At 43.8% G+C, this 24466-nt stretch overlaps 1 protein-coding gene across 3 annotated transcripts in view; it reads left to right on the forward strand.

Annotated features, from left to right (window-relative positions):
• The window catches only part of AKAP11 (A-kinase anchoring protein 11), a 555220-nt gene that overhangs the window by 380509 nt on the left and 150245 nt on the right, over window positions 1-24466 (forward strand). For 2 of the 3 annotated variants that reach the window (XM_069640773.1, XM_069640772.1), the window contains one exon: window positions 20953-21036. The exons of the other annotated variant lie outside the window; for it this stretch is intronic. In XM_069640773.1, coding sequence (XP_069496874.1) covers window positions 20953-21036 — 84 coding nt within the window. The remainder of the gene's footprint in view (window positions 1-20952; window positions 21037-24466) is intronic. 3 annotated transcript variants of the gene reach the window in all.

Below are 24466 nucleotides of genomic sequence, written 5' to 3' on the forward strand. Positions count from 1 at the left end.
GTGAATTCAAAACCGAGAGAAGAGCAGTTTCAGTGGGGTGAAGCAGGTGAAAGCCTGACTGGAATTGTGAAAGAATAGAGGAATTAGAAACAAAAGTAAAAACTTGAGAGTAAACCAGCCGTTCGAGTAATTTTGAGAGATAGGGTAACAAGGAGATGGGATGAAAATTTGAGACGAGCTGTGGGTCAGCAGTAGGTTTTCTTTAAAATTGGGATGATGGAAGCATGCTTAAAGGATGAAGGAAAAGTTGAGGTCGAGAGACACATATTAAAGAAAGAAGTGAAGTAAGACACCAAAGAAGGATAGACTTTGAGAATGAGTGCAGAAGGAATTGGATCATTGGGGGGAGCAGTGGGGTGGGCTTTAGCCAGTCGAAGAGAAGTGTCTGCATTGGAAATTGGTTGAAAGCAGGAACTAGAGGTAGAGGAAGCAGGAGGGAAAGAAGTTGAGCGTGCAGGTGGGAGGGAAGCTACTTTTGAGGAAAATAATTGAGCGAATTCAGAGGCTGAAAGAATAGAGCTAGCTGAATATTCAGGGGTGGGAGGAGACAGAAGACAAGAAAGAATTAGAAAAAGACGCCTAGGGTGTGCGGACTCTGCATGTAGGAGATCAAAGAAATATAACCGTTTAACAGAGAGTAAACAATTATCATAGAGAGCATGATAGGTAAAGTATGAAGAGTAAACCGCCATCGATTTGGTCTTGAGCCAGTGTCTTTCCAGACGACAGAGAAAGCGACGCATAGAACATAGGTGAGGAGAGAGCCATGGTTGAGAAAGTCAAAAAGTAGAAAGGAATGGCGATGAGGGCTACAGTGAATCAAGAGAAGAAGAGAGAGACAAAGAAAGGGTTGAGGCAGCCTCCTCAGAAGGTAGGGTTGCAAAAGAGGAGTAGTGAGGAAGAGCTGAGATATAGGTAGAAGTAAAATGTGAGGAGCTAAAATGCGTAAGTCAGGGTCAGGCCAAGAAAAGCGACCAAAAACAAAGTAATAGGGACATAACATATCCTTACCTCACCTCACTGTAATGCAGTGGTATTCAAACCTTTTGGAGTGAACCACCACAACCCCCCACCCCAACCCTTTACCCCTTTGAGGAAATAAATAGTTTCCGGGCCACTCCACAAGTTATAACTGCCTATATTTTCTATTTAAAGCATTCATATAATCTCTTTTTAAAGAGCCTCTTGCCCCCAGAGACCTCATTCCGGCCATTTTAGTAGAGCCAGCCCCTCAGTTTGGAGACCACTGCTGTGCGGTGGTGGGTGCAGTTTAAAACAAATATGCATTTTTACAATGAAGAACAGAATTTTCCTGCACTGATAGCCATGGGGAGTGATCAATGCCCCCAAGACAGATAAGCTTAAAAAGGCAAGTGACGTAAAATGGCTTTACTTGCCTACACCAGTCGGGAAAGGTTCAAAACAACAGGAAAAAGTTGGGCGTTCTACAGATGACCACAGAGGGAAAGCAGCAAAAAGAAAAACGTTCCTAGCAGCATGCATGGCCACTATTGCGCTAGGAGTCTTATTACATCTGCCCCATTGAATACCTTTCACAAATTTCCTGAAGTCATCAAATTCCTGTTTCTATCTTATAAAACCTGTTGATCTAGATGGACCAGTTTTGGCAGGAGATCTATCATTTGACACACTAGAATCGTAGCAAATATTTTGATGTCATTATTTATAAGCAATAACAGGCAATTAGAGTGATTTAAATTAACAATATCTCTGCCGTATATCTGGTGGCTGTGTAAAAGGCCTAAAAAGCAGAGATTTGTTTCCCTGCACGTTTGCTCTAGAAAGAAATCTGAATCTTATCCGAACATGGGGATTTATTGGAGCATATAAGGTTTTTATCATTTATGATTCCTCTTTCGTTAGTCTAGTCCCTTCACTTTATCTTTATTCAAACTCATGTGCTCCACCCCTTTCAAATTCCGGGATTAATTATTGTATAAAAGTCATGCACAATACTAAGATTCTCCTTTTTCTTGTAACCCATCTGCCATGTAATTGTCTAATATAATTCCAACATGGCTTGGTATGCAACACAGCACATTCTATTCTCCCTGTCATGGTGGCCGCCAGCTCTCACCTCCACAATCATATTTGCCTATGTACTTTTCAGTACACTGTACCTTGTTTTTGCTCCATGTCCTTTACCTTAATCTCCGTGTTTCTCTACCCTTTTATCCTAGTCCTCCTGAGTGCAGACAACAATTTAATGCATTCTGCCAAATCAAATGTTTATTCCGACACTCTCTGCTCCTCACCACCTTACAATGTGTTCTTTATTAGTCACTCTGGAAGATGCCACTTTCTTCTTGTCCTCCCTTGTGTCCCTTTTGCCACAAATGTTTCTGATTATAGTAGGCTTTTCTGTGTATGTGGAAAAAACAGGCATAATCCCTCTTGGTTAGATCTCGAGATCTGTTAAGCCCAAACTATCAGTGCCACTTACTTACGGTTTTGTTCTCAATCCTCTACTAAAAACGGAAACCCGACCTCCCGATCTAGCTTTGCTTGGAGCTTCGATTGCATTGCCACCTGAACTACAATAGCAAGGTCCCTTTGTGAAATTGTGCACTCGAAGGAGTGCTGACGAACTGCCCTGGTTCTTCATTGATAGCATGCATGGAGGAAATATGCTCTTCTCGCTATCTTATAAGCGCTGCATGACTTCCCGATGTCCCTCATCCCTAGGAATACTGAACACTACCAGGTCGAAATGTGGTCCACTACATATTGCTTTTGTCATTAAGATAAAAAGATAAATATTGGCATGGCAAGTGTTTACATTGCAGCCCACGTTGATCCTCCAGTGATGAGCATCTATAAGCAGATGTCAGCCCACATGTTGTGTGATGTTGTGTGTAGCAGCCTATTTGTAACAGGGTAGTTTGACTTTCTCACTCCATGTTACAACCGTGTAAAATGTTATTGCTGTATTATTTGCTTTTATACAGCTATCTACATTCTAGTTAGCCAACAGGCTACACAAAATAACATTCCAACTATAAACAAACAAATTTGCCTTCCTGACACTTTTCCGAGCTCCATCCTCTCTCTCTCTCTCTCTCTGTCTCTCTCTCTCTCTCTCTCTATCTCTCTCCCTCTCTCTGTCTGTCTGTCTCTCTCTCTCTCTCTAACTATATTAACAATATCATTCATCAAAGTAAGTCACTGATTCCCTGTGGCTAGTTCTCTGCCCCAGCTTTCTGATTAATCTAACGCCATTAGTAGTGACAGTCATCTTTTCTAGCCTGCTCTTGCTGTGTTTTCCGCTTCAAACCTGCTCCCATTCAGTTTAATCTGTTAAAGGATTTTAGTTCGTTCTACGGTGAGCCTGGACCTCCTGCGCTTTCCTGGCTTGTACCCTTACCTTTCTTCCTCAATTGATTTAGAATTGTGTTGCCCTACCACCTGAATACTATGAAAGATAGTCTACTAAGGATGGGCATAAATGGGTGGCCCTTTCTATACCATAGGAAATTATACATTTGTAAGAAATGTTGGGCACATTTCTTTACTCCTTATCATTGTCTGAACCAAATTCAGAAAAAAACCTGGGTAGTGTGGTAATGCGTTCAATAGAATGATGTTTCCTGGCTTTACATAAAAGCTCCCTTTTCTCTTGATAATAATGTCCCTCTTTTCAAAAAGTGTTGTAGGAGACCCCTACATATGTACCTTGAAAATATCCTGCAAATAAGGTTCCAAATTGTCTTTTTCTTCTACCTTCAAGTCTGTCGGACTCAAAGGTTGTCGCATCTTAAGTAATTTTCCTAATGCTCCTGCTTACCTCGAAGGATGTGGATCTGCTTTCCATGGATCAAATGTAGTTAGCCATCACTGTGCCATTGTTGGAGATCACATGCTGACTCTTCATCAGCCCTCTCATCAATGTCCTGCACTCCCTCCTTAACTTCATATATCGTTCATTTCAAAACTATTTTTATAATGGAGCTAGTCAGTTTAATTTCCGTCAAGAGCATTCTCAAATCTCCTTTGGTGGTGGGAGCCTCATCATCCCAATCTCCTGTTTTACAAACCCCAAATAAGTCCTCATAAGTGTGTTGCTTTCAACCGACACCAGTCTCCCCATATATTTTTTTGCTTGCGACTTCTTGATTGTTTTACGGTTTGTTCCTCTACAGTTACACTTAGCCCCAGCTCGAGCACTTTGTGTGTCTTGTTACTTTGTTGCCTCCTTGCCCCCTTTTGCAGCGCAAGCAGGGTGAGCAGCAGAAACTGATGTGCCAGTTCACTGTAGGCACTGTGTATGGACTGCAATAATTCCAAACAGTACCACTCTACTGGGGCTCATTCTGTAGATGCACCTGCACTGCCCACTGCTATAACAAAAATGTAATCTTTTATGGTCCACTCTGCATGCTTAGACCCTTAGAAGTTTAGGGTTGGTTCTCATGTGCAGTCTTTTGATGGGACTTGCGGCTTGCCCCTAAATTTCAGCACCCAACGGACCCAATGTCTGTGAAGCTTGGCACCGGGAGACACTCAAAACAAACTAGAGAATCTGCCAGATAGGCCAGCCAGTTCGTTCTTCAAAGGGAGGTGCTCATCCTCAATGGTCTCCTCAAACCCCCTCTTCCCACAGGCTTTGGCATGCTGTCTTCGCTCCAGTTGCCTCTGTTGCCTGCAGTACTCCCAGCTGTTAAAATCACTCTCCTGTTTCTCTAAACTCTAATCTTCCCAGCAACCTTTATTGGTTTCTGGATAAACATCAGAAGTGCCTCACTCACACTGCCACCTCATCACTCTTAGGGCCAACTGCCATCATGCTGGCCTTTATCAATATCAATGCAACACACCTACATGAAGTAAGCTCATCAAGAGACCTCATTGCCTGATGCAAGCCACTTGCATGTTGCAAGGAGCCTTAAGACACACACCTCAATCTTAACTGTCTGAAGCTTATTTGCATCATCAAGCTCCAGACAGTTTTCCAACATTTTCTTTCATGCCATTAGCTCTTGCAGGAAACATTTCATGACAACAATTGAGCTACCTAAATTCTCTATCACCATAGTGGGAAACTGTTCCCTAAAACGGTGAGTGTAAGGTTAAATAATTTCAATGATTGCCTGGATGTAGTGCAGGTGTGCAGTGAGTGTGTGTAAGGGTATTTTTTGGGTGCAGTGAGGAGAGAAATTATCACATGACTAGGTAGATGTGCAAACCAGGAGAAAGGCACGCACTTAGTGATTGACCAAGTTGTTGAGGGTGACTGAGTCTTCAAACAAATATAAGATGACAGCCACAAGTAAATGGAGACCAAATATGAGAGTGATAGGCATCCTAATGTTGTGCTCTGTCATAGGTCTAAAGAGTAGGTGGAATTCCACACTGTCACAGCATAGCAAGCTAACCTGGTCATGCAAGACATCAAGGGGTAGAGGGCCTACCTCAATATCTCTGTTCCAGAAGGCCACCCATGATGCAAGGCTGATGTGCCATCTGGCAGCAGATACACCATGATGTTGCCACGCAAAACACAAGAAGCACTGGGATATACTAAGATACAAAGTGGAGGACACAAAGTAGATGTCACTTCTCTCCATCTCAAGTCTTCAGGACAGCTTTGAAAATCTTTCTGTTCCAATGCACTCGCTAAACCAATTTAAACATTTTCTTTGGTCTCTTTTAGCATCAAGATGGCTTTGGGTGAAAGATGCACTTTACAAATATTAAATAAATATTTTGAAAAGAAGCAAGATACTGAGAGCAGGTTTTAGAGACCACTAGCTTCTACAGGACAACCTGGCCTACTCACTCCTTAAATCCTGCCATGAAATATAGAGTGGCAATCCTGAGCATGAGAGGATTTGAGGATGCGCAAGGCCTCAACTGATGTCGGCAAGGGGGTGCTGCTGCGCGCAGCTTTGCTTCCACCTTTAATTTTCATGTATTCTGTTGCCTTTGCCTTTTGGGCTTGAGATTTCAATATTCTGTATAGTTGATCATTTTAGTCCGAACCATCAGTTTCCGCATAACCTCTGACTCATTGGGGTTCAGGGGTGGAGTCTGCTGCAGGATTCCCTTGGTAAATATGCTGGGATAAGTGGATGGTGGGATACCAAACGTTTGTCTTCTACTGTTCAAAGTACTGCATCTAGTACTGGAATCATTCCTCCTGGTCTCTCAAGGGACAATGGACTACCCAACGTCAATGTTCTAAAGCATGTTTTACCTTCTTTCATGTTATCAGTCTGTTCATGGAAATCTGAGCTGGGGCTTTCCACCGCTTTTCACTTTTTTCAGCTATCATTTTTCAGCTATCATTTGCAAGCGGCAAATGTTGAGGCAGACTAACAGAATGAGTTACTTCATGTTCTACACAAACTGGAGTACAACCTAGTTGTCTACGATGGGTTGTTAACATCTGAAAAAATACCCAGTTTGCCAAAAGTGTCACCAAGAATACCTCCAAATGTCAGTGATTTGCTTATTTTATGGTGGGAAGTCGGACTCTAGAATTAATTTCTGGTTGAGGAAATTCCTTCCCTTCAAGTCCTTCATAAATTTGTATTTATAAACAGTGTCTAATAATTCCACTATGGCAGATGTTGTTTTTGTTTGTATTTTGGTGCATACCCCGTACAATCCTCTGTTTGTGCATTGGTAATTGTGATTAGCCCCTTAGATGTGCAGTACATTATCTATGCATTTTACTCTTTACCTGTTGGCGATAGTTATTGTGGTGACAATACTCAAAATAAAGGATACAGTTCATCAAAACAGCAGTTTGGCAAAAAAATGTTAATGCATGCATTTCTTGCAATTGAGAAACCTATGCCACAATGACATTTCACCTATCAGTTAAACATGCTGATAAATCAGCCTGTACAATCTGTGATGAGATATTCGTGATGGCTATTATGCCCATTCTAGGTTCTCGTAGACTACCAACTAAATGATTATTTTATTAGTAGTGTTTCCTAACGGCTAAAACCAGTCATGTGAATGCGTTTTATATTCTCGTATGGCAGCCCTGTAGATGAAAAATGTAAGGGTTTGTCCAAGTAATTGTAATGGCTCCACTTCTCTTTGTTGCAAACTGTGGTAATGTTTAGTGAACACTGATATCTGGGGCTTGGTTTGGAGTAGGAATTCGGGCATAACTGAGGTGAATGTAAGGGGCGAATTGGATAAGTTGTTAAGTGTTGATCAGGAGAGTGTGTGAGGCCTAACTTAAAATCAATAACTCTAGCGCCACGGGTCCAAACCAACTTTCCAACAAGCTGTTTCAGGGGGACCCTAGAACCTGGTCTACCATCCTAGATATCCTTTTTAAAGAAATTGCCTCAACTGGAACATTCCAAGAATCCTGGCGTACATCATATGTGATCCATATTTTTAAGAGGCGTGCAAAGAACGATCCGAGATACCACCACCCTTTTACTGTCATGGATGCAGATATCAAGGTCTTTGCAGCCCTCCTTTTATCCCATTTGGAACCCAGGGCTTATGGACTGGGTAAACGTAGTACATTCCAGATGGGTTTTAGGAAGGGCCATAGTACTAATCTAAATGCTCTTGTTATTAGGTGTCTTCAAGACAGTCTGGATTAAAAAGTATCCCAATATTTATGCAGCATCGATAGACCTTCAGCTGCTTTTGATCGAGTTGATCTGACATATTTTATGGCTAAAACTGGCTATATGAGGCATCCCTGATGGTCTTTAAAGGTTAATTATTGGTTTACATGAATTTTCGGCCATTCAAGTGCAATTAAATGTCAAAGGCGGCTGTATCTCGGACAATTGTGGCCAGTTCAGCATTGAGGCAGGGGTGCATTTTGGGCCCCTGCCTTTTTAACCTTTATGTATATGATGTAGGTAATTTCGTTAATTTAGCTTCCTTCGTTCCTCCTAAATGATGCACTTTGAAAATCGTCTGGTTGGCTTATGCCAACAATTTTCTTTTATCTGACTGTACGCCAATAGGTTTGCAGATCTTTTATCAGCTTTTTTCGGATTTTGCCAAAGAAAATTACTTGTTCATTAATGCTGGGAAAACCAAGATTATCCAGTTGACTAAGGGAAAGAAGAATTCTGTATTTAAGTGTTACTTAGAGAAAAGTGCTTTGATGCAGGTGGATAACTTAATTTATGTGGGCTTCCCCACCTGCAATCAGCCACGGAAAAGACTAATTAGTCTAATAATGAAACAGAAAGCAGAGACTTTGGTGAATTTAACATACAGCATTTTCTCTATTACACCAGCATTGTCTATGAGGGAAAAGTGATTCCAAAAATAATATATGGAGGATGTAGCTGAATTGCATTGCCCATGGGTTCTGTATTACTTTGACAAATTAGAAGCGTTGATGTGGCATACATTTCTGAGAGTACGCAGCGCAGTCCCTTTAGCCGCTACATGTTATGAACTGGGGTTGAAATCACTACATGTAAGAGTTAAATGGAGATTACTTGCCCTATATAGGAATATACTCTCCCCTGCAGAGAATTCCCTGTACAAAGATTAAAAGCTCATTGTGGATATTGGTATTGTTGTTACCTTGAATCTGAAGGAGAGAGTGTACTATTGGATATTGGGGGAAAAAAAAATTCTTCCAGAGTTGGATTATATTCAAAGGGGACTCCACGTTGGGAACTTGGTTCCTGTTGTCTCTATAACTGAGATAAAAGATATATGTCCACCGGGCTAATTTCTATCAACTCTTCAGATCTCATCAGTGACACAAAATCAGTCAAGAAAGCATTTTCTGACCCAGTATACCATCCAGGGATCAGGCGATGACAATTTCATAAGAGGGCATACAGGAGGATGGTGGACTGTAACGTCAATATGAAAGAGGTCAGAAGTTTTTGGCCGAAGTCAACAAGTAGATTTAAGACTCCGGCTAAGGGGAGTCTTCCTAGAGACCAGGACGAAAGAATATAAGAATATGTTATATATGTTACACATATGTTGTGCTAATTGCCCCTGATGAATGTCTGCCAGCACAGCCGAAAGGACAGAAACTTGCACAAGTTGGGCTAGTACTATAAGCATATTCATGATATTCAAGAACAATATACGCTATGTTGTGAGATTAATTTCAATGTTTTACATTTTTTTCATATTTCATATGCGAACACCTGTGTTTGTAAGGTTTTGTGTATGTTTTTTAGAACTGTGTATATGAGCATTTTGAGGTGTATTATTTTTACATATTGGTTAGTATTAAATGATTTGAACTTAAATTAGCACTGAGGGTCTGCTATTTATTTGAAGACTCTCTAGATCCCTGGTGATATTGGAATTAACTGACATTGGACACACATTGGATACCTTCCTTTGGTTATTAGAATCTACAGTGCTGCCCACACAGTAGGAAGGCATTGATTTCACAGTGGGAATACCGTTGAGATAGATGAAAAATAGTTTGGGCCATTGTGAACATGCAGGGGGCGTTATACATGCATTGTATTCAGTGGATTGGTGTTATATAGTGTGATGAATCAAGCATGATTCCCCCAGAAATCCCAGCCTTGGACCCCTCTCATGTGGCCAGGGAAAGGCAGACGCTTCTTGATCCTGACCGTGAGGGTGGTGTTCTGCGGGAGGATCACATGGGGGGGGAAGCAAGTCAGGAAGAATGGGAAAATCCTTTTGTAACTGCCCCCGTGGCCCTAACCTTCATATTTTAAAATCGAAGCTGTTAGAAAAACTGATTTTTATATTGTGGACTGTCCCACAATTCCCAAAGTACTGGGACGAAGAAGAAGGCTGCAGAGGCACGGGACTGCAAAGGGCAGCAAATTAGTGGAAATAACCCACACCTGAGGGATAATGGGAAGCTTAAAAGACCCCCTCAGGTGCAGGCCATAAGAAAGGAGCAGGAGAAGAGCAGCAGTAGGAGGTGGAGTAGTTATGAACTCTCCGCGTGGCAGCAGAAGCAGAATCTGGAGGGGAAAGGAGACGTGGGGACCACTGTCGAGTGTCGAGCAGTTGCCGGTCCTGAGATGGTCTTTTCCTCTAGAACCCTTAATTGCAGAGGTCGTGCAGTGGGAAGTGTCAGAGTTGGAAGCTTTCCCTCTGAAAACCGGAATTGCAGAGGTTGCTCAGCGGGAAACATACATTTTAAAGGCTTTCACCAAAGTAAGGTGGTCTCCAACGGCAGGCGAGCATTGGAGAGCCTTTGGAGCAGAGAGGGCCCCTTGTTAGAGTAGCATGGGCTGCATGAGACCAAAGGAAGCAGGTTGCTGGACCGCGAGAAGCAGCACAGGACCTTGAGGCAGCGGAGCAAACGGATGCACACGCCAGACCTGGTGAGTTCACTAAGAGTTTGTGAAACCGGAGCACTCCGTAACCGCTCGCTTACCAAGTCTGGGTGCCTTAACATTAGAAACAATACAAGCCGAGTGAAATTTAAAAAAGAAACGTGTTTTTGAATACCGAAATGACATAATGCAGATAAATCATTATTTTGTAAACCAAGCTAACTTGAAAAGAAGCAAGTGGAATAGTAACTTTATCAACAAAAGGGTGTGATTATATGTATGTGGGTCAGATTGATAGCCAGCACCAAGAGGGGACAATAACCTGAGAAACCAATGCAAACAACTATTGCCAAAGCCAAAAGAGAACTATAAAAAGACAAGTTAAAATGTGTGATTCGAGAGGATTGTGTCCTCCGACGTATTCCACATCTTTGACAGTAATGACTACAGCTGTGCTGCTTCGGAAAACTTTTTCGGCGTAGGGGTCCTGCATCGATGACGTCGATATGCTGTCCCTCGAGGGCCTCTGTCGATGGTCGATGTCAACGGATGTTATATCTAGGATGCACGACGCCCGTAGCCTCAGTTCTGTTTTTTCCGCGAACGTGTTCGCTTCGGAATCTCAGCGCGCTCGGTTCTTGTACTTTGAATTGAGAAAATGTTTTGTCTTCTTCTGCGCTGAAGTCGGGCTTCAAAAAGTGTCGGGACTGCGGTTCCAAAATGTCCATCACAGACCCGCACAACGTCTGCCTCTGGTGCCTCGGCGAAAGCCACGCCACTGACGACTGCAATGACTGCCAGTCCTCGACATCGAAGGCCTTGCGGGAGCGGAAGAAGACATTATCGGTAGGTAGGGTATCTAAAACCCGTAAGTTGAAATCTGCTGGGCTTTCGACAGACGACACGAGGGTGACTCTCTGCTTCGGCGAAAGTCCAGGGGGTCTCGGTCTCGGAGTAGGTCCTGTCATTCCTCTGCCTCTTCTCGGAAGCACCATCACCAGTCACCTCCCCCCCCGTCCTCGACGGAGGACTCCGCCAGACGGCGGGTGACTTGTCCCACCAAGTCTTCATCGCCAGCCGAATGGTTCGCATTCCGCCAGCAGATGATGTCGATTTTCAAATCGCAGGGCACCGTTCCATCTGTGCCTTCGAGAGAAGCCGGCAAGGAATGAGCTAGAGCCACCGCTCGCACGCCTTTGGGCACGGGCAATCGTCGCGATCATCGGGAGCTGTTGAGGTCCCGATCGGACAAGGTTGATCGCCGTGCCAGGGCCGGATCCTCGACGCCCTCGAGACCGTCGGAACCTGTGAGGCATTCTAAGAAGACATTGATGCCATTGGCGCCGTGTCTGTCGAGGGACTCTCTCGAGGCTCCGGCTCCGAAGAAGTCGTTGACGCCATTGGCGCCGAGGCCGTAGAAGGACACTCTCGGGGCTCCAGCCTCGAAGCAGTTGTCGAAGTCATCACCGCCTCGGTCGACGTCGACGCCAATTTCATTGGTGCCCTCGATGCCTTTTGAGGAGAATTTACCGGAGGTGCTTGGGAGGGCTGTGGAAACTCTGAGGAAGGCTCTCAGTAAGTCAGTGAGGCCTATTTTTGAGCCCTTTTCTGGTCATCCCCACAGGATGTTTTTATTCCAGCCTTTGGATTACATTTCAGAGGTGGAAGAAGGGTTGGATGAGGAGGGGGTTGTGCCTCCATAGGTCCCTGATGACCTGTTGTCTGGTCACAGTCAAATGGAAGACCTACGTCAGTCCTTACATGACGCCAGTGGTCTTGACACCTCTCCGGAGGTTAAATATGGCAGGCCTGAGCCTGGTACACATGCCGAATCCTCGTATAGGCGTCTCATGTCGAAGGTGACTGAGTACTTGGGGTGGTCTGTGCCACCTGTTGATTTTCTGCAGGATGACATGACAGATATACTGGACCAAGGTCCACCCACTGACCGGGTGTTGCCGTTTCATTTGGCTTTGCAAAGAAGGGTGGCGGCAGTTTGGACTGCTCCGGAGAGTCTCCCGGCAGTGAATAAGTCACTTCCGAAAAAATACTGTCCAGCCAGTGGTGACCCCTGCTACTTGTCAACGCACCCCACTCCGGAGAGTTTGGTGGTGCAGGCGGCTACGGCCTCAGCGAAGCAGGCTGGGTACCCTACCATCCCTCCTGATAGGGACGACAAGCGCTTTGATGGTTGGGCGTAGAAGGTATTTTCTTATCGGGGTATGGCTTTAAAGGCAGCCAACTCTGTTTGTGCCTAGGCAAGATTCACTCACACTTTGTGGAATTGTGCATCTTTGGCAGCTGAACATATTCCCGAACGGGAGGAACGGGATGGTTTTCTAGCTCTCGTCCAAGATGGCAAGGATGCCATGTGTGAATCCGTTCAGTCGGGTCTGGACATGGCTGACTGTGTCAGCCAGTCCATGGCGGCAAGCACCGTGATGCGCAGGTTTGCGTGGTTGCAGAAGTCTGGGTGTGCTCCTGATGTGCAATCCCGGCCTCTCAACATGCCCTTTGATGTTGTCCATCTTTTTGGCAGCAAGGCTGACGAGAGCCTTGAGAGTTTGCATACCTCCAAAGCTGCAGCAAAGTCTTTGAGCGCTGCAGTACGCCAACCTCCGCCTTTTCGTTTCGTGGATCGAGAGGAGCCGCCAGTCAAAGGGGCCACCGTAGGAGTACCAGAGGTGGAAAGCAAGGTACTTGAGGTGCCAAAGCCGCTTGGGCAGTTGCCTGTTTGCCCTCAGGCACTGCTGCATCAGCTCAGTCATGCGGCCATGTCCCATGGTTCGCCGGTTGGGGGAAGACTGGGCAGCAACTTGTAGAATGGCGGGCCATTACTTCTGATGTGTGGGTTCTGGAGATCATTGCCCACGACTACTGTCTTCCCTTCCGGCAGAGGCCTCACAACAATCCACCGGGGAAGCTCTCTTTGAAGCGTCCGGATCCACTCCTTGCGCAGGAAATCCTGTCCCTGCTGGAGAAAGGCACCATAGAACTGGTGCCTGTAGCGGAGAGGAACAAGGGATGGTATTCCCCATATTTTTTGATCCCGAAAAAGGACGGTGCCTTGAGACCCATCATGGACTTGCATGGTTTGAACAAGCTCCTCAGGAAGGACAAGTTCAAGATGGTTACTCTTTCTCAAGTCCTCCAGGCCCTTCAACTTCAGGATTGGTTGGTGTCTCTCGACCTCAAGGATGCTGATTCATCCCAAGCACAGGAGGTACCTGAGGTTCACGGTTGGCGACTCGCATTTTCAGTTTTGGGTCCTGCCGTTCGGATTGACCTCCGCCCCGAGGGTCTTCACCAAGCTGATGGTGGTGGTGGCAGCGTATCTCAGGAAAGGGGGGATTCACGTCTACCCCTACCTGGACGATTGGTTGATCAGGGCGCGCTCTCCCGAGCAAGTCCTGGATCATCTGTACGTCACCTGCCACTCCCTTCACAAGCTGGGCTTCTCCCTCAATTTAAATAAGTCTCATTTGACACCTACCCAGCGGCTTCAGTACATTGGAGCAGTGCTCGACACATCCCTGGGGCTGTTTTCGCCTACCCAGGTGAGGGCTTATCACATTCTGCAGTTGGTGAACAAATTTCAACGTGCCCAGAGTCTCCCGGCGTTTGAGTTCTTGAGGTTGCTCGGCCTCATGGCATCCTGCTTTTTCCTGGTGCCAGAGGCCAGGCTGCGGATGAGATCTCTGCAGTGGGTTCTCAAAATGCAGTGGTCGCAGTTCTCTAGCAGGATGTCGGATCCCGTTCAGATTCCGCCCTCGGTCGCCCTGGACCTTCTGTGGTGGGTCGTCGAAGGAAATCTGTTGAAGGGTGCTCTGTTTTGGCAACCATGGCCGGAGGTGACAATCGTGATGGACGCATCCCTCACGGGGTGGGGAGCTCATGCCAACGAGTTGACGGCCAGCGGCCGTTGGTCTCAGTTGGAGTCCAGACTCCACATTAATCTGTTAGAGCTGCGGGCTGTCAGGCTAGCCCTGAAGGCTTTCGGCCGTCTGTGTGGGGGAAGAATGTCCTGATTATGATGGACAATACTGTGGCCATGCACTACCTCAACAAAAAGGGGGCAGCAGGGTCACTCCCATTGTGCAGGGAGGCGATGCAGCTCTGGTTCTGGGTCATCCAGCAGGAAATTTCAATCTCGGCAGTTCATCTGGCCGGAGACCAAATTGCGGCGGCGGACGCTCTGAGCAGGTAGAGCACGGTCTCTCACGAGTGGGAGCTGGCTCAGGAAGTTCTGTTGGAGATCTTCGCCCTTTGGCGAACCCCACAAGTGGATCTCTTCGCCACTAGTGTCAACCGGAGGTGCAAAAGATTCTGCTTGCGGGAATTTTCTCCAAGAGGAGCCTTAGGGGACACGTTTGTGGTGGAGTGGTCCTTCCCACTGCTGTACGCGTTCCCTCCAGTCCCTGTCATTCAGTAAGTGTTGCAGAGGTTACGGAGGTTCGGGTCCCGGATGATCCTCATTGCTCCGGCATGGGCCAGGAGAGCGTGGTGCCTGGACCTTCTAGACATGTCCATCTGCCCTCCCCGTTGTCTTCCCTACCAAGACGATCTGCTCTCAAGGAGGGGGCTTGAGTTCTCCAACCAGAGGTCAAGTCTCTCAGTCTTCATGCTTGGTATCTGAAAGGCTGATTTATAAGGATTGGGACCTCCCCGAAGACGTGATGGAGGTGTTGCTTTCGGCCAGGAGGCCCGCAACGAAATCCCTGTACCGTGACCATTGGAGGAAGTTCTGTGACTGGTGCAGGGTACAGAATGTGGATCCTTTCCAATGTTCCATTCCTTTGGTTTTGTCTTTTTTGCTTTCTTTAGTCCACAAGGGCCTGCAAATAGGTACCATTAAGGGTTACCTGGCGGCGCTGTCAATATTTAAGCGCTCATCTGAGGAATGTTCTTATTTTAAGATCCCTTTGATTTCACAGTTTCTGAAAGGGCTAACTAATGTGTTTCCACTGTCGCCTTTCCAGGTGCCGGGATGGGATTTGAATTTGGTTTTAAAGTTCCTAATGGGAGCTCCGTTTGAGCCCTTACATTCTTGCCCATTGAGACTGTTGTCCTTTAAGACTGTATTTTTAGTTGCGATTACTTCCGCACATAGAGTGAGTGAGTTGCAAGCACTTTACGCCAAGCCACCTTTCATTGTGTTTCCATAAGGATAGGGTTGTCCTTAGGGTTCGTCCTTCTTTTCTTCCGAAGGTTGTGTCGGAATTTCATTTAAGCCAGAAGGTGATTCTTCCGGCGTTTTATCCTCCTCCGCATCCTGGTAAGGAAGAGGAGAGGCTCCATAGGTTGTATCCTAGGAGAGCTTTGAATTTCTATCTCTCACGGATGTCCCGAGTCAGAGTGGACTACCAGCTCTTTGTTGGTTATGCTGGAAGGCATTTAGGTCAGGCTGTTTCAAAGCAGACATTGTCCAGATGGATAATTTTGACGATCTCTGAATGTTACCGATTGGCGGGTAAGACTCTCCAGTAGGCTTACAGGTTCACTCTAATACGGGTGTAGCTGCCTCCACGGCTCTACAGAGGGGCGTCCCGATTCACAGCATTTGTGAAGCAGCCACGTGGGCTTCTGTCCATACCTTTGTGAGACACTATTCCCTGGACTCTACCCATGGGCAAGATTTGGCCTTTGGTAAGGCAGTCCTATATTCAGCAATTTGATTGGGCATTCTAAATTGATGAACGTATAAATTCTTTTCCCACCTCCGTACGTCGGTACTGCTTTGGGAGTCTGTCAAAGATGTGTAATACGTCAGAGGACACAATCCCCCTGAAGAACAAGTTACTTATCTTACCTGGTAACGTTCTTTCGATGGGATATTCCTCCGACGTATTCCACATCGTACCCTCCCAGCCTGCCCCGCTACAGAATTTCTTATGCGATTGCAGCTTACGTTTCCGCATGGCTTTCTGCAGTCCTACTGGCAGGAGATTGGTGCCACACGTTCTGGGGAAAAAACTACAATTGAGGCTACGGGTGTCGTGCGTCCTAGATATAACATCCGGTGACGTCGACCATCGACGGAGGCCCTCGAGGGACAACGTATTGACGTCATCGATGCAGGACGCCTACGCCGAAAAAGTTTTCAGAATCAGCACAGCTGTGGCCATTACTGTTAAAGATGTGGAATACGTTGGAGGAACATCCCATCGAAAGAACGTTAGCAGGTAAGATAAGTAACTTGTTCTTCTTGTTTTCCCTGAAGACATTCTTAAACTTGATGTTGTGAAGCAAGAGACATTGCTAATGTGTTGGAAGCTAACCTTTACCACAGAAGTACTTGTATTTAGCAGTATATTCTGGCCTGGCAGGAGAGTACACCAGATCAGAGAACTTTATCGTTGTAGGCCTGGCAGGTCAGTGGACCAGGTGGAAGTTGATGAAGTACTGTGATGTGGTGGTGAAAAGTTGTGAAGAAGTGGTAGAACCACAGAGATGTCTTTGTGAAATGTTACAGAATCATCCTGACCAACTCACATTGCTGAAACAAGTCTTGCGTGAACTGCTGCAGAATTTTCTAACAATGTCATAGCAAGCTGTTTGTTGCAGAATAATCCTGACAAAGACAATGGGCCTTATCAGGGGTTGAGTGAAGCGGTAAAAATGTGGTGGTAATGCTATTACTGCCGCATTACCACTCCACCCAATCCCGAGTTTGGGCAGAAAGTGGGAGGTTTACCTCCAGCTTTTTGCTGGTTTTGTTTGTTTGTTTTTATTATTTATAATGTGCAAGGGTACCCAGAGGTATCGGGGCGCAGCATTTACAGGAATTTTCAAAGCTTAGTTGCAGTCATCATAAAAATACATATACGTAGGGCAATAATGTAAACCAATGTTATATACAAAGAAGCAGTGAGGTAGACGGGCATTATATACAAGTAGACAGGTAAGCACACGTGGATAGAGTGTGTGCTGGTGTTGCAGCATGTATTGTCCTAGTGGGCCTCTGTTTGCAGCCATGAAACTACCTTGGAGCAGAAGTTTTGGTAGGGCAGGTCCATTCTGAGGTTTGCAGGCAATGAGTTCCACAACTTGGCTGCTTTTACGGGCAAGCTGTTTCCCCCTATGGTGGCATTTTTGTAGTTGGGAATGGATAGGCAGTCTTTATATGCCGTTCTTACGAGTCGTAAGGAGGATTATCTGGGAAATCTATTAACCAGGTAGGTTGGGGCAGCATTATTGAGAGCTTTGTGGGTGAGAGATGCCATTTTTAAGAGGATTTTGTCATTAGTGGAGAGCCAGTTGTTCTGTTGGCTGAATCCTGTTATGTGTTCTCTTCTAGAGATGCCCAGAGCTGCTCTAAGAGTGTTGTTCTGGAGGATTTGTATCTTGCTGGTAGTGGCCTTGGATGATCCCAGGTAGAGGGCGTTGCAGTAGTCAAGGCGGGACAATATGAGGGCTCTAGCAAGTGTAAGGCAGCTATTGTCCGAAAGAAATGGTTTGGCTGTGAGGATTAATTTGCATGTGTATGCCGTGGAAGATGCTAGGGAGCTCACTTGTTTTTTAAAGTAGAAATTAGAATCCAGGTAGAATCCCAATGTTTTGACCTCCTGTCGGACTGTGATGTTATTCCCATCAATCATGAAGGAATTGTATGCCGGGCCCAGTTTCTTTAGGCTGTAGGTGGTGCCTAGGATGATAAGCTCTGTTTTATCATCATTCAGGCATAGTCCATGAGTGGCCATCCATGCCTGGATGATGATGTATACCCTATTTAGCAAGGCCAAATCCTTTCCATAATCTCCAGAAAGCGGAAGGAGGATCTGGGTATCATCTGCATAGTTAGTGTAGGTGATACCGAGATGATCCAGATCATCGAAAAGGAGCTTGGTAAATATATTATACAGAGTAGGGGAGACACAGGATCCCTGTGGTACACCACAAGTGATAGGTATGGGGTCTGCTGCAGCAGTGAGAGAGAAGACTCTCATAGTTCTGCCATTGAGGAATGATGTGATCCAGGTGATAGCCTCAGTAGAGAAGTGTGCTGATGAGTGGAGGTGTGAGCATAGGACAGAATGATCGACCAGGTTGAAAGCAGCAGATAGGTCGAGGAGTAGGAGTAGGGCAGCTTGTCCATTGTCTCTGAGTGTGTCGAGCTGTGCCTTTAAGTCAATGAGTGCGGTTTCAGTCCCATGTTGAGGGCGGAACCCTGATTGTCTGGATCCTAATAGGTGGTGGTCTTCCAGGTGCTTCTGTATTTGTACATAGGCAACCTTATCCAGAATTTTCAGTAGGAAAGGGACAGTTGTTATGGGTCGGTAGTTAGTGGGTGTGGCTGGGTCAAGTGTAGTTTTTTTTAGTAGTGGTCGTACCCAAGATTGTTTTAGATTGATAGGAATAGAGCCGGTGGCGAGGAAGGCGTTAATCAGTTTCGTAATGAAGGGGGAGAGTTTGCGGGCAGCATCTTCGAGAAGCTGTGCTGGGCACATATCTCCTTGGCAGTTGGATGGTTTCAAGGATAAGATGATTTTTTCAACTTCAAGTGTATTGACTTTGGAGAACTTGAAGCGGGTGATAGCTGTGAACGTGAGTTTGTCCGGGATTTTTGGGTGAAGAGTGACATTGAGGGAGGATTTTTTGCTAGAGATTTTGCTTTGTAAGGTTGCGATCTTATTCGCTTGGGCACTTTGAATTTCTGAGCACCAGTGATAAAAACCTCACCTTTCCGCCTATTTTTGGTACTATTACTGCTGGCGGTAATAGCACTAAAATGCCCCATTGAGTCATATGCAGTCGGAATAAATGGGGATTAACAGTGCCACTGCAACTCTGGATCTGGCGCAAATTGTGCCGGACCTAGTTGCAGTAACCCTAATAGGGTTGGGCAGTATCCCGGCGCATATACCGCCGTTATAACGCTCAACTTGTGATGAGGCGCAATTTCTGTTAATCCTGATGAACTAAGGAAATGTTCTTGGTTTATACGAAGATTGTTTTGAGCTTTGTGTCGGAAGAGGAAAAACCATGTTGTAACAATTGTCAAGTATTGGAACTTTTGTTGTCAAGTTGGAATCAAAAGAACTGCTTTGGAACTTTGTTACGAGACAGGATTTGCTTATTCTATTTGAACTGTTGAACAGAATCCTGGTTGAATCTGGGGAAGAGGAATTTACACAAGAGTATAAGGAGAGACCGCTATTATGATGCAAACGTAACTGCTCTGTTTGTTGGTTTTGAACTACCATATTGTAACTAGTTGAGTTGTTGTTGTATGTGAGTATGAGGGACAGAATTAGAGTGTTTCCTTTAGTTTTTTTAGGCAGGGAAATCCTCATCAGGGTAGGGATAATGAGGTGTTTATCCAACCTTTTGAGTTAATAAAATGGCATCTTTTGAAAAATCTTCACAAAGTTGTCCGCCTCACATTTCTGACCCCTCCCAACAATAAAAAAAAGTTCCATGGTTATTCATTGTTATTCCATCTAAAGTTTGAACACAAACAGCTGGGTGTTATTGCACCATACTTGAGAATCTTCCCGATCAATATTTTAGGGAAGAATTTTTAAGGTTTAGATGGAATTTGTTCCCTACTAGGGAAATTCTCCGTAGAACTAATATGATTGCCCAGGAGGATTCCTTCTGTCGAATTTGTCATGAGAAACCTGAGCTGGAAATTCTGAACCATCATGTTTGTTTGTTTGTTTGTTTGTTTTATTCCATGTAATCCACTATAAGGCGCTGAGAGCACTTAGTACTCAGTTTAAAAAAAGATTTTTCAGGAGGGGTCTACTGATTGTAATGCATTTTGGCAAAGGTGTTGAAGTGGATATCCCACTTATGAGAGAGTAGCAGTGACTGGTTTTTTGAGAAGTTTAAAAACATCTCTATGTTTAGAATAAACGGTTGATGGAATGTTCTCCTTAATTTTTGACAGCATTTTAAAATGTATGAAATGTTGAAGGTCATTGAATTTTATGTATATGGGTTTTAATGAAGAATTTGTTTTTAATACCCATAAAATATTTGCTATGTAAGTGATGTTTATATACAAGTTGTATATACTTATTTCATGTTTTGTGACATTAAGGTTTTAATTTTGATTGATATTGTATTTTGTATAATGAAATTGTAAAGGTTGAATTTTTTTTAACCATATACAATCAATACAAAATAAAAAAAGATATATGGGGCTTTTTGATGTATTGGATTGCGTCCTGTATTTTTGCTGTAATAGCATTCAAGGTACTCCAAACACATACGCCTTTAGTGCTTATTACACTAGTCCTAATGAAGTATCAGATGCTTTCAACAGGAAGTTCCCAAGCTGAGATTTGCTGTTTATCCACACGGGTGACTGTGCATGCCATTACTCTTGGGATGGATGATCAAGGAAAGATGCATGCGTTTTTCAAGTTTTCCTCCTCATGATAGGACCTGAAGCCGGGGTTGAGCAGTTGCTTTTTCTATTTAGCAATCATTTTCTAAAAGTACTGGAGCCACCATAAAGGTAATTCTACAACAATAAGCACATTACAAAAGCAACTGAACACTAGTTTATTTTTTTATAATGTCTGAAGACTTTTACACATGTTAGTTCCCTGTTCTGTGTTTCAGTAGTACCTCTGCCCTCATTGTTCTTTTTTCATCACAGTTTGGAATTTTGTGCGATCTGTGGACCACAATAAGGGTTGCCCTGCTTTGTGAGCTTTTGTTCAGCTCTGTTCTTTTCTTCCCCTGGCAGTAATGGTAACAGCAGTAGCTGGAGCAGCCTTGGTTTAGAAGGGGATATGTATGAGGAGAATGTATCCTTTCCACCGTCAGACAGGTTGGTTTAGTCCGGGAACTTACTGTAAGCTGTTGGGTTTCTCTTGATTATTGCATGAAGTCCACTCTTAAGCCAAAGGAGATGCTACATAGAGAGCAATGCCCTCCAATGCTTTCCACTATACAACCTCATGGTAATGATTGGACCTCGATTATTCAAATAAATGGATACATTTTACATTGTTGAAATGTGTTTATTATTTAATGTTCATTTGATTTTTTTTCGTGCATGATGTGCTTTCTGTACCAGAATCCTCCCATTGCCTTCTGTGAAAAAAGAGAGCTTGCTTCCTACAGGATTTCAGTATAATATCTTTAAACAATTAAGCATTTTAAAGATGTAACAATTGTATTTGTGATTTAGGGTCAGGAAGCCGGACTGTGTAGGGGCATCCCACTCATCCACCCACATTTTCAAAATGACATGCACACACAATACTGTAAGAAAAAGTAATTTTTATACAGAGGCACTAGTACTGTTACATTTTAGCTCTGGGGAGATTAATGTTGCAACCATAGTGTTGGTATATACTGCCCATGAGCTAAGAAAAGCCCTGAATTAATGACCACTGCCCTCTTTAAGCCATTTCATCTCTTGCTACGCACGCTCAATCCAACCCTCCCACCAAAGACCTGAATCGCAAACTTAAATAATCTCCCTCTTAGCCCTACCTTTACCTGATTGCGACACCACAATTAATACTGTTTGAACAAAGCTAAATCTAGGGAGGTGGGTAGATGTTCTCAGCGGCCCATATGTCACCCATACATACCATACCACAAGATGGTCTCCATATTCTCCCACCCCGGTCCACCAAACAACTCCCTCCTCAGGTCCCTGATACTAAGACTCAACGTGATGTAAGGAACCTGGGTTTTGCAGAGAAGATTTATTTTCTAGCACATCCTTCTTCCGCCACTTCAGTATCCCTTACCCTTCATTATCCAAAAGCACATCTCCGTTCCCAGTGGCCAAGAGGAAGACTGCATTCTACCTCTTCGATCTCACCTTCAATGGACCATGAGGTACACAGGTACACTGGTGCAGTGTTAGCAGAAATGTGCTTTTTTCTTTTTAATTCCGACTTTTTTTTTTTAACTCTTTATTTAGGTTATTCAAAAATAAGTACAATTCAGAACAATCAAAAATGGAACAAATAGAGCATAACAAAATATCAAATGTGATAACTAAATCAAGGCAAATACAGTGAGGGAAAAAAACTCTACAAACCTTAATTGCCAATTCACCACTAACCAATTATCCTAAACAGCACTTTTAAACTTAACTAACAAAAATACAACATCAAAGACACCACAAACAACCCTCCCCTCCCACCATTCACTGCCCAAAAAAAAACACATCTGACAGAACATCAGTCATAAAACTCATTGAATTTACTCCATTGTTCATTGTAAATTTCCTCTTTGTGTAATCTACTCAATTTCAATTTCTCGAAACGAGAAAGAATTTGCAATTGAACTAGCCAATCATTTACACATTACTTTTTTTAATTCAGACTTTTTGATTGGATGAAATGTTTTGAAATGGTTGCAATGGGGATGCAGTGAATGTTTACTGTAAACAGCTGAGCTTTCATTAATGAGAATGAGCAACTCTGGTTCCATTTCTCTTAACCCTATCTCCATCCAATTAACCTATCACAACAACATTTTGAAGAAAAGTGCACGTTTGTTTGTAAAAAAATAAAAATAAAAAAAGGACTTCCTGCGTTTTGTAGTTCACCTCGTTCTTTGCAGGTTGCAAATTGTTCTTATTGTTTTTCCTATAACTGCGGAAACAGTAAATAGTAAAAAGTTAGTAAAGGGCCAGTTAATGGTGCATGCTTTAAGACTCCTCTTCCGTTGTCCTCCTCGTGTTCAAGCTACGAGTTTGTCGTAGGGCTAATTTTCCTATCTTCGCCACGACTGCAAGCAAATCAATTCAAAAGGCTTAGCAAAAATTGATGTTCAGGCTTTGATGGATTTCAAATTAAAAAGCGTTCATATGCCAAAATAACATTTTCATTTCAAAAGCAAAGTTAAGGTTTTCCATGAAATGCTGCTTTTGAAATGTTTAGATGGATGTTCGTTGCCGCATGAACTTACTTAATGGAAAATCTGTTTGCTTCTTCTTTAATTCTTTTTGTATATAGAGTAACAGTAACCCAGCGGCTATGCTGCTACACATCGAAACCCACTGCAACAGAGTATTCATATATTAAATGTTTGCGCTGAAAAGAGACCCGCCCATCTCCTAAATCTAAATACGGTTGGACTTCAAAATACCATTTTGTAATAAATTTTATTTGCAACAGTATTGGCCGGTAAGATGGCTCAACGGGTTAAGTGCTTGTGGCTGTTATCTGTGTTTTATGCAGGTCTATTCAGTCTTTCATCGTTCCTAGTTCGATAAAGGGAGTACCAATTTCGATTGGTAATAATATTAATGTATATAAAAAGGTCCTATGTAAATCGCTTTGGATAAAAAAAAGAGCTATATAAATAACACTTTATTATTAGCCTTGATATCAAATAATTATTCAAACCATGCATAGAACAGCTTTTTATTTTTTGCCTCACTGCTGTTTTAAACTAACAGTTGTGCTAGCTCACATTTTCTTTTGTGTATTTCTCCAAGGACCGTTGTACAAAGCCCATTCAAAACAAATATATAAATATACGTGTTTTTCTGATATGCTTACCCAGAAAATACTTACATTAAAATCAAACTTACTTTAAAAAAGCAAACTGTACAGCGTCAGGAGTCTACTGTGCTCCTTTGCTTGCTCGTAAAATGTTCTCAGTCCAGTAATGGAACCAGAAGGGCCTTAGAAGCTGCTAGTGAGTCAGAAATATTCAAGTGTGAGAGCAGGTGACACTGTAGAGCCAGCCTCTCATCCTCCTATGTGTGTCCATGCAGTCCCATCTCATTTCCTCGTTTCTCCCCACCCAGGAATAACTGAGAACTGCTTTGAATTTACCGGTTTGTTTATAATATGCATCCTGCCTTTTCCTCTCCTCCTTAGATTCTCACCTCACTCTACAATGGGTCTCTCCAGCCAGTGAGAGCCTGTTAACCAAAGTACAAACAAAGGACTTCTCATAGTGGCATGTGTGTTTAAAAAAACAAATGGAAGTAAATTAAAATACTGCCAGGCTTAAAATGTTGTCAGTGAATGTCTTCCATGACAACAAAATTATTTCAAATTTTAGGTTCTAAGATTTAAAAAAAAGGAAGCTCAGCCGCTCGTAATTGTTATAGTCCTCATCTATCCACACTTAGTGGAGGATTGAAATCTGGCCATAAGGAAGTTTTAAAAAGCCTCCTGAGGCTCCAAAACAGAAATTCACACTTTAAACATAGTACGATCTGTGAAAGTATTGCATTTTCTAGCTCTCATTTTGGGAGTTTTGTTTGGCTTTTTCTGGAC

Source organism: Ambystoma mexicanum, chromosome 7q (assembly GCF_040938575.1).
Source record: "Ambystoma mexicanum isolate Mex_15411 chromosome 7q, UKY_AmexF1_1, whole genome shotgun sequence".
Classification (NCBI taxonomy): Eukaryota; Metazoa; Chordata; class Amphibia; order Caudata; family Ambystomatidae; genus Ambystoma; species Ambystoma mexicanum.